This window comes from Polistes canadensis, unplaced genomic scaffold (assembly GCF_001313835.1).
Source record: "Polistes canadensis isolate GaletaPanama2010 unplaced genomic scaffold, ASM131383v1 scaffold_17, whole genome shotgun sequence".
Lineage (NCBI taxonomy): Eukaryota > Metazoa > Arthropoda > Insecta > Hymenoptera > Vespidae > Polistes > Polistes canadensis.
The window spans coordinates 849,957-859,348 of NW_014569564.1; the positions used below are offsets into that span (position 1 = coordinate 849,957).

Here is a 9,392-nt window from a genome sequence, read left to right on the forward strand (position 1 = left end):
AATTTTAGTTGCTGAGGAAGTCTCAAATAGAGACGAAACGTTCAACGGATAAATGTATTGTTCATCTAAATTAAACTTGTCCAAAAAATAACTTCCCTAAGAATTAAACTTAGTAATGTCTTTTTATGTTTGTAAATCGCATTCTTTCGAAGAATAGATTTTCAAACTATTACAAGTGTTACTAACTACAAAGGCAATTACGATTAAAGTATATAAAAATATGATAATTAAGTATAATATATAAATATGATAATGAATAAATTCGTAGACAAAATAGAAAAATATTATTAATTAGGAGAATCCAAGAAATACAAGACAAGAATATTTCGATCGATTTTGTTTCTTTATGAATTCTTTTAAGATGTGATCGATTTGTATAATAGGTAGTGGTAGTAAAGTTCCTGAATAAATTTTCCTGTGACATATAAGATTTTGTTGAGCGAACGACTTGCTATAAACATCACAGGTGTAAAATTCGTTCGTTGGTATGTAGGAGAAGATGTTGGTTGAAACTACTATGTGTAGTAGAAGCTTTGCTCACGAAGATTATAATTTTCAAAAAAAGTTTTTCTACATTCTTCACAAACCGATTTTTCTTCTCTCTCGTGTTGAATCAAAACATGTTAGTCCAGGTTTTCCTTGGTGACCAATCGCCTATGACACATTGGATATTCAAACTTTGCCCTATAATGAACATGTTTCCGATGAATATACGAACTACTGTTTTTACAAACTTTCCCACAAACGTCACATATCACTGGTAACTCTCGATAAATTTAGTCTTGTATGTGTCATAAGATCACTTTTGATTTTAAATTTTTTGCTACAGTATTTGCAGAAGTAACATAATGTTAAGTATGGTTTCATACAAAGAGTGACCATAGCATTTCTTTTCTTGCCCATACCAAATCACAAACGATACAAACAAATTTACGTTTCTTCTAGCAACTTTCACCTTCGCCCGTTATACCATCTCCATTATAATTCTCCGCCAGATAAGCGATCATGGTCGATCTTTTGTTGCATCTGAAGTCACATATCACATAAGTCAATGCTTCTTGATTTCCAGCAAAATCTGAAATGTCCTTCGTTGAAGAAAATTGTACTAATTATTCTTTAATGTCAGTCTATGTTTTCATAAAGAATATTCGTTTCCCAACTCTCTTATGTAATTATAATAAGATATTTGCTCTGATTTCTTGTCTTTTTTTGTTTAATTTAATATGTTTAAAATGATCAGTTCTTTTTTAAATACTATTTTGAAGTATTTTTGTGTTTTTCAAGTGATTATTATTTATTTGCTTTGATGTATCTCTAAAACAGAAGAGAGAGTACAACAAATTTATGATGATTTTATTCTAATAGCAATCTCCGATCTATAATTACTTACTTTCATAGTAATAATTAACGAAGATCATAATAGAAATGATCTCATTCCCTGAATTAAGGGCTGCTTGATTGTTTTTTGAAAAAATATTAGGTATTATATTAAGGTATTCATTCTTTTATTTTTTTCTTACTTTGTTTTCTATTTACGGTAATAAACAAATAAAATATGATAAATAATAGCAAGTAAATATATTATTGTACACGTGATAATAATAATAATGATGCTTCATTTTTCACATTTGCATCTTTTTCTCATCATTTGTAAGATTCTTGAATGATTATTTTCGTTGAAGTCATTCATAATTTTGTCAGTCACTCTGAAACAAAATTTGTCTAATATATATCTGTTGTTAAAATAATATATAACATTAAAAAATTACTTACATTTCCCAAAAACCACTTCTAAAGCCAAAGAAAATAAGCTGTAACATTCTTAAAACTAATTAGTATCAGTTTTGTTGTAAAGTTTTAATAAAAAAAACTGTTTATATATACATAAAAATATATTTTACTTACCATAAAAATAAATTTTAAGAACTTATTTGTTGTATAAAAAACCGCATATTTTATATCTTTTTAAAATCATACTTTATTAAAAACGTCTTGAATTAATTTTCATACTAATTTGTATAATTACTAAAATTAAATATGTTATAAATTTAATATAATAATATTTCTTGTTACCATAGAAATTACAATCAATCAATTAATATATATTATAGCTCATTAAATTTACAAATAATAATAATGCCAAATCCTTGCTTTTTATGATCATATAACTTAGCTTTTCTCAAAATACAAAATATGAGAAAGACTTATATAACTGAAGAAAAACAGTAATTTTAAATACTTGAAATATGAATATATATCAAATATAAAACTAATTTTTTTTCACCCTAAATAAAAATCCTTTAGTATAGTTAAATCTCATATTGCTTTACATCTGCCTTAAACATTGCAATCTTCGAGAACTATATTAAATATTAAATAGTTCATTGTTTTAGAAACTAAGTACGATGGACTGTATTTTATCTTATAAATTATTATCAATCCTTTTTCATAAAATCGCTAAGTATGTGTTTAATGTGTACAACCGGTAAGGGTGGATGAATTCCAGGATGAGACTTCCGATGACAAATCAGTCCAGGTTTCTGTGTGAAGGCCTTACCACAAATATCACAGATATATGGACGTTTTCCTGTGTGTATAAGAAGGTGTTGTCTGTAAGCAGTACGACGAGCAAACGCTTTGCCACAAATGTGACAATCATAAGGTCTATCTCCTGTATGAGTCATCATATGTTGTTTCAATCGATGATTTTCAGAAAAGGATTTTCCGCATTCTTCACAAACGAAACTTTCACGTCGTTCGTGCTGAAGAAGTATATGCTGATCAAGATTTTCTTGTGTCACCATTCTTCTCTTACAAATCGCACATTCATATTTGGGCTTGAAGTGAGCCCACTTTTGATGGACGTACAAGGAGTTACTGTTGGAACAAGTTTTACCGCAAACGTCACACACTATTGGGCCTTCTTTATGCTTGAAACGAACATGTAATCTCATATCTCCTTTAACTTTGAACTTCTTACCACAAAATTCACAATCATACTTGTATTCTGATGCATGCTTACGTTCAAGATGTTCCTTTAAACGTCTTCGAGTCTGACATTTGAATTCACATACATCACAAGCATACTCTTCCTGTTCCAAGAGAATTCCACGATTAGTTTTTCTTCTACCAGTTCGACGAGTTGAGTGTTTTCTACTAATATGAGAATAGAGAGTAGATTTATTTGTACTCTCGTAATTACAATAATTACACATATACGTTAGGCTCTCCACGTCATCGATGTTCTCTTCTTGCTCAGGTTTATGTTCTAAGGCTACATGCATCTTGAAAGCTATCAAACTACGACAAATTTTGAAACAGACTTTGCACTTGTATCGCTGGGCTTGTTCATGTACGGCATTTTTATGACGTTTCAACATTTGGATTACTGGAAAACAAATGTTGCATTCTTCACAAGCATACATTTTGCTATCTTCATCGTATGTTTCTTGATCGTTTGTAATTGCTTGTTCATCCATCAAAGATTCTTCTTTCTTTATTTTCATAGAGTAAAACGTATCATGTTTTTCATACGAGAGATCCTTTTCATTTGAAATTCGTAGTGATTCCTCGAAAATTTCTTTTTTAATCCCCCGAGTTTCTGAATTAATTTTGTTTCTTTCAGTTAACTTCTTTTCTTGTTTAGCTGGAACAAATGCGTAGTAAAGACAGCCTTCCAAATCGACGACTTGCCATGGCTGCATTTGAATCGATTCTTTGCCATACACAAAACGTCCATCTCCGTTTAGAATCCTGAAAATTATAGAGAAAAATCAGACTAGTATCGAATAGATAAAACAAAGATTTTAATAATGTATTAATATTCCTTTATTTTAGTTTATCATAAAAATATTTAAGACTATATAATGGGATCTTTCTGCCTTTGAAATATTCAAAGTTTATAATTTTTCTATTTAAGTCATTTATATAATAATAAATTGGTAATAATAACGATGAAATTAAAGTTACCAGGGTGAAGGTGTTCATTAGTAATTATTAAACTAATTGTTCGCATCTGAAATAATTTGAAGAAATTTTAATTTCCATTGATATATCCGTACATGCATAAATATACACCCAGAAAAATATTTGTATATCAAAAACCAGTGTTCTAATCAGTGAAAGACGCTAATTTTACTGCATATATGTATATATATCAAATAATTATTTTTTTTCAGTTAACTTTTTATCACTTTGCGAATGATATATTATATTTAATTAATCATATACTAGTTCATGAATGTAAATATAGATATAATAAATGTAAAATATGATTTCTTTTTTTAAATGTTAAGAACATCGATAATTCAGAAACACTGAAAAACAGATGTGAATATGTTACTATAGAAAATCCGTGAAAGATTACAAGTAAACTATTAAAATGGATAATAGTCAAAACCCAAAAAACCCTGTAAACAGTATTTAAACATTGCACTTTAAGTAAAAAGAGAGATATCTATACACGTATGTCTATCTAAATATTATTAATAATTAAAGAATAATAACATTAACGTATTCCTTTCGACACTTTTCTTATCTACGTCTTTTAAAATGAGCTAATAACAAGATATTGTAAAAAGCACAGGTTGTGCCATATGGCTATATTGAAAAAGCACTAGAAAAGTAGTAATTTGGAAACACGTAATCAGTGGAAAATCAAGCAGTCTTAATTGTTCATAACGTCATTCAATATATGATCGATGAGAACTCTTGGTAAAGGTGGATGAGATCCAGGATGAGATTTCCGATGACTGATCAATCCAGGTTTCTGAGTAAAAGCCTTTCCACAAATGTCACACACATATGGTCTCATACCAGTGTGTATGAGAAGATGTTGCTTCAATGCAGTTCTACGTGCAAAGGCTTTGCTGCAGATGGTACAAGTATAAGGCTTATCTCCTGTATGAATTCTCATGTGAACTTTTAATCTGCTGTTTCTAGAAAATGTTTTACCACATTCTTCACAAACAACATTCTCCTTTCTCTCATGCTGTCTGATCATATGTTCATTCAAGTTTTCTTGGCTCACCATTCGTCTCTTGCATACTTGACATTCGTACTTAGCTTTGTAATGAGCAAACTTTTGATGCACATAAAGAGAATTGCTATTTAGACAAGTTTTTCCACAGACGTCACAAATAACTGGTTGTTCTCGATGACTGAATCTTATATGATTCGTCAGATCACCTTTGACTTTAAATTTCTTTCCACAGGTTTCACAAGAGAATTTAAAATCGTCAGTATGCTTTCTAGCTACATGAACCTTCAGTTCGTATTTGTTCTTATTTTTGTAATCGCACTGGCTGCAATAAAATAACTCTGGTTGGTCATTACCAGTACAAGATCTTGTAGTTTTGTGCTTTCTTTTAATGTGAGAATACAAAGACGTTCTCTTAATCGTCTTGAAGCCGCACTCGTTGCAAGCATAAACTTTGTTCAAGGCTTCAATTTTATGTTGACGTTTGTGTGAGTAAAGTGTACTCTTCTTAGCACATTTGAAGTCACAAAGATCACAGCATTCTTCTAGATTAGTTTTGTTGTTGTGCTTCTTGGCAACGTGACTCGTCATAGTTGATCTCTTTTTACAACGGAAGGTACAACATGAACAAGAAAAAGTCGGGGAATTTTGTTGTACTTCTTTATCGTACTTTTCTTCCTCAGCTTTTGTAACTCCACAATTCCACTTGGTTGACCTGCTTGATAAATTTTTTATTCTCTTCTCTGATTTTCGATGACATTGTGCCACATGTGCAGCTAGAATGTCACCCTGCTTACACTCAAAATCACAAATGTCGCAGAAGTGATAAACTTTTTTATTTCTTGTAGATCTTCGTTTGCTTGAATTACCTTCGTTAGAAGAATATTTGCGACTTTTCGAAACAGGTTTAACTTCATTTATTCCGTGTTTTCTTTTCAAATGTACGGTTAAACTGATACTTTTTCCACATGCAAAATTACAGAGATTGCAAGTGTAGTCGCGTTTTTCAACTTGTCCAAATACAGATTTACTGTACTTCAGTAAATCCAAGTTTTTAGAGTATCCATATTTTTTTCTTGAGCATTTGATCCCTGGAATAGAACGTTTGACATTGTGGGACAATCTGTGTCTATTCAACATCGTTTTCAAAGGAAACTTCATTCCACAACGATCACAATTATGGTACTTTATAATTGCATTTCCTTGAGCACTAATGCAATGTTCCCCCGTTTCTTTCTTGACAGATAACAATGATGACATTGTGTTTATTTGATTCTCCACTGTTCTTGATATAGATGAATATTGCAATTTGATGCTGTGGCAATCATGTTGTAGTAATATAAGAGAATCCTTTTCTTCAGCTGGTTGTCCAAGTTTATCCATTTCTGGATTCTCCATTATAAAATTTTGGTCTCTAAAACAGAATGACAAAACAATGATTATTATCTTGTGAAATTATATGATGTTGATTACATATTGAGACATTACTTACTCCGCGACTATAAGAGCCAATTGTGCAAAATAATTGTCGATGAGATCGTTTAACAAAAAAAAATTATAAGTAATTTCTGTTTGTTATACTCAGTTTTCAGAATCGATCACTAATTCTTAAGAGAAATCATACATGTATAAAATATATATATTTAATTTATATCATTACACACATAAATATAAATACATACGTAGAGATATTTAAGATAAGACAAGTATTATGATTTAAATATATATCTATGTACAATTGTAATATTTATATTATAAAATACATCATATAAGCCCATTAACTAATTTCTATGTTGATTTATTAAATAATATAAATATTATTGATAAAAGAAATATTAATGAAAAGCATTATTAAGTTACAATGTTCGATTTAGAATCAATATTGGCTTCTAAAATGTTTCTATTTTTTTCAAAATGGTATAGGAGGTGAGGATAAATGAGAATCTGGATGTTTTCTTCGATGTTCAATCATGTAGTATCGTCTTTTGAAAGCTTGTCCACAAAGATCACAAACATGAGGCCTGTCCGCCGAATGTGTTAATAGATGCGTGTTTCTCATGTGAGATGTACGAAAGTTCTTCTTACAAATTTGACAAACGTAAGGTTTAACACCCGTATGAGTGGTCGTGTGTGTAGCCAAATATCTTTTTGTTACGAAGATCTTGCCACATTCTTTACACTCGTACGTTCTATCGTGTTGACGCATATGATTGTCAAGATTTTCCTGAGTTAAAAGCCTTTTGTTGCACACATCGCATTGAAAATTGTATTCATTCAAATGAGCAACCTTTCTGTGTTTATAGAGCGAGTAATCACTAGTGTAGAACTTTCCACAAATATCACACATATGTCGTGAATTACTATGAGTACCAATATGAAACTTCAAATCCCATTCCATTTTGAAGCGTTTGCCACAGTGTTCACATGCGAATTTGTAATCATCGGTATGTCTTCTAATGTAATGAGATTTTAAATTATTTTTCGTTTTCGTACGATAGTCACACTTGTCACAGCAGTGAAGCAAACTGATATCCAAATCCTGATGAATCAATTTATGTGCCTTCAAATCACATTTGTATTTGAAAGATTTATTACAGCCATTGCACTTGAATGGCCGATGAAAGCTATGCTTACTCATTATATGTCGTAATATCTTGCTCTTTTGCTCAAATATTGTTTGACAAATGTCACACGTGTAATTACCATCGTTCCGTTTCTTGTAAAGAACTTCTTGATTAGTACGTTTTTCATTACTTGCTGATTGCGATTTATTATCGTTTTCAGTATCTTCTTTTACACGATTTCTTTTCGTTTTCAGTGTGCTTGATGACCTCAACATTTTTATCGCTGTTTTACGTTCGTACCGAAAACTGATGCTTTTAATATGAGAATCCTTTGAATAGGAAGTTTGTGATTCGTCCAGACATTTCTTAACATTCCATTTCGTGCGTATTGCCGAATTTCTTCTTTTGACCAAACTTCTTTTGTCTAATTGATGAATCGATTTCCTAAAACAAGAATTATCAACATCAGTATATGTATTCTAAAAAAATTGCTACATCATATGATTAGAAATATTAGCATCGTTTTCCAGAAATAAAGAGTATTCTTCTTATGATAAGGACGTTTTCTTACATTCTGAAAATAGCAAGTACATTAACTTTCTTATATTAATAAAATACATTTTTAGTATCTGCAAGTAAAGGTTTAATGAAACACATCAAATGTGTTAATCATCCTCTTGCTCATATTTATTTTCATCTACAATGAAAATTTCATATTGCACTACTTAAATCGTTAAAGTCAAAATATAAATATTAAAATCTTTTTAAATGCAAGAGAGAATATACAGAATTACCAAAGTTTACAAAAAATATAAAAATATAAAAATATAAAAAGATTGTTCTTTTCTTTGAAAAGGCATCTGAGTTAGAGTAATTACTATATACTTATTTCTTTTTATTATGAATTAAACGTTCTCTGTTTTTTCATTTCATATAACACTCTCAAAGATGTCCTTAATGGACATTAATGAAGTAACCTCTGAATAATCAAGATGTTTTTTTCCTCATTATCCAAAGAATATTGGTCGTTAAGTGAAATTTTATCAATTTTAAATTCTATTCAAACTTATATATACATATATAGTATCTTAAATATTTTTTGTTTGTAATAATTATTCTACCGTACAAGTAGTAATTCAATTACTTACACTATATGCTATTGGTTTTAGTACATTTCTAACTATAATTTTTTACGATAAAAATACAGAAAAACAAAATCAAAATAAGAAATAACACGGAAAAAAAATATAACACGGATATAAGAAAAAGAAATACTTTAAAAGCTTTTTTTCTCAAAATTGGCTGGACAATGGATAAAAATATTTTACCACGATAACACCTTAAAGGTATACTACTGATATACCAAAGCTCGTTAAAATTCATTGGTACTCCAGTGTAATGTCTCCTTGTTGGAAAAATTTTAATTGATTATTAGCTAATATATAAGATAAAAAAAGATGATATTTAAAAATGACATAAAGGTGATTTAAGATATTATTATTATTATTTTTAGACGGCGTTAGGAACTCGAAAGCTCATTGTCACAAATACCAAATCCCGCTAATGCTTCCATTCCTGAGCAAGATCCCTCTATTCGCGATCCTCGTACCCCATTTCGTCAAGATCTATATCTAATATTATCTCTCCACCTACGTCTTGGTCTACCCCACATTTTTAAATATTACAGCAATAAATCAATAATTCGAACATTCTAAAATGTCAAATTTTTTTTGATTAATTTCTTTTTAGTCCTTTTTTTATAGAATTTCTTCTACCAATAACAATATTTCCTTTTCTCGTAATTTAATTTTTTTAAATCTCATGTAATGCTTTGTGCTTCAAAAAAGAAC

General features: G+C 29.8%; 2 protein-coding genes across 2 annotated transcripts in view; both read right to left on the reverse strand.

Moving 5' to 3' along the window:
• LOC106793677 (zinc finger protein 850-like) overlaps positions 1 to 9,392 on the reverse strand; it is a 47,553-nt gene that overhangs the window by 9,173 nt on the left and 28,988 nt on the right. The gene's annotated exons all lie outside the window — the stretch shown is intronic.
• On the reverse strand, positions 4,025 to 6,571 carry LOC106793697 (zinc finger protein 883-like). Its single transcript, XM_014760839.1, has 2 exons — positions 6,471 to 6,571; positions 4,025 to 6,392 (listed from the first exon to the last, which is right to left on the reverse strand). The coding sequence occupies exon 2, from the start codon at positions 6,374 to 6,376 to the stop codon at positions 4,667 to 4,669; it is 1,710 nt and encodes a 569-aa protein (XP_014616325.1). The 5' UTR covers positions 6,377 to 6,392; positions 6,471 to 6,571; the 3' UTR covers positions 4,025 to 4,666.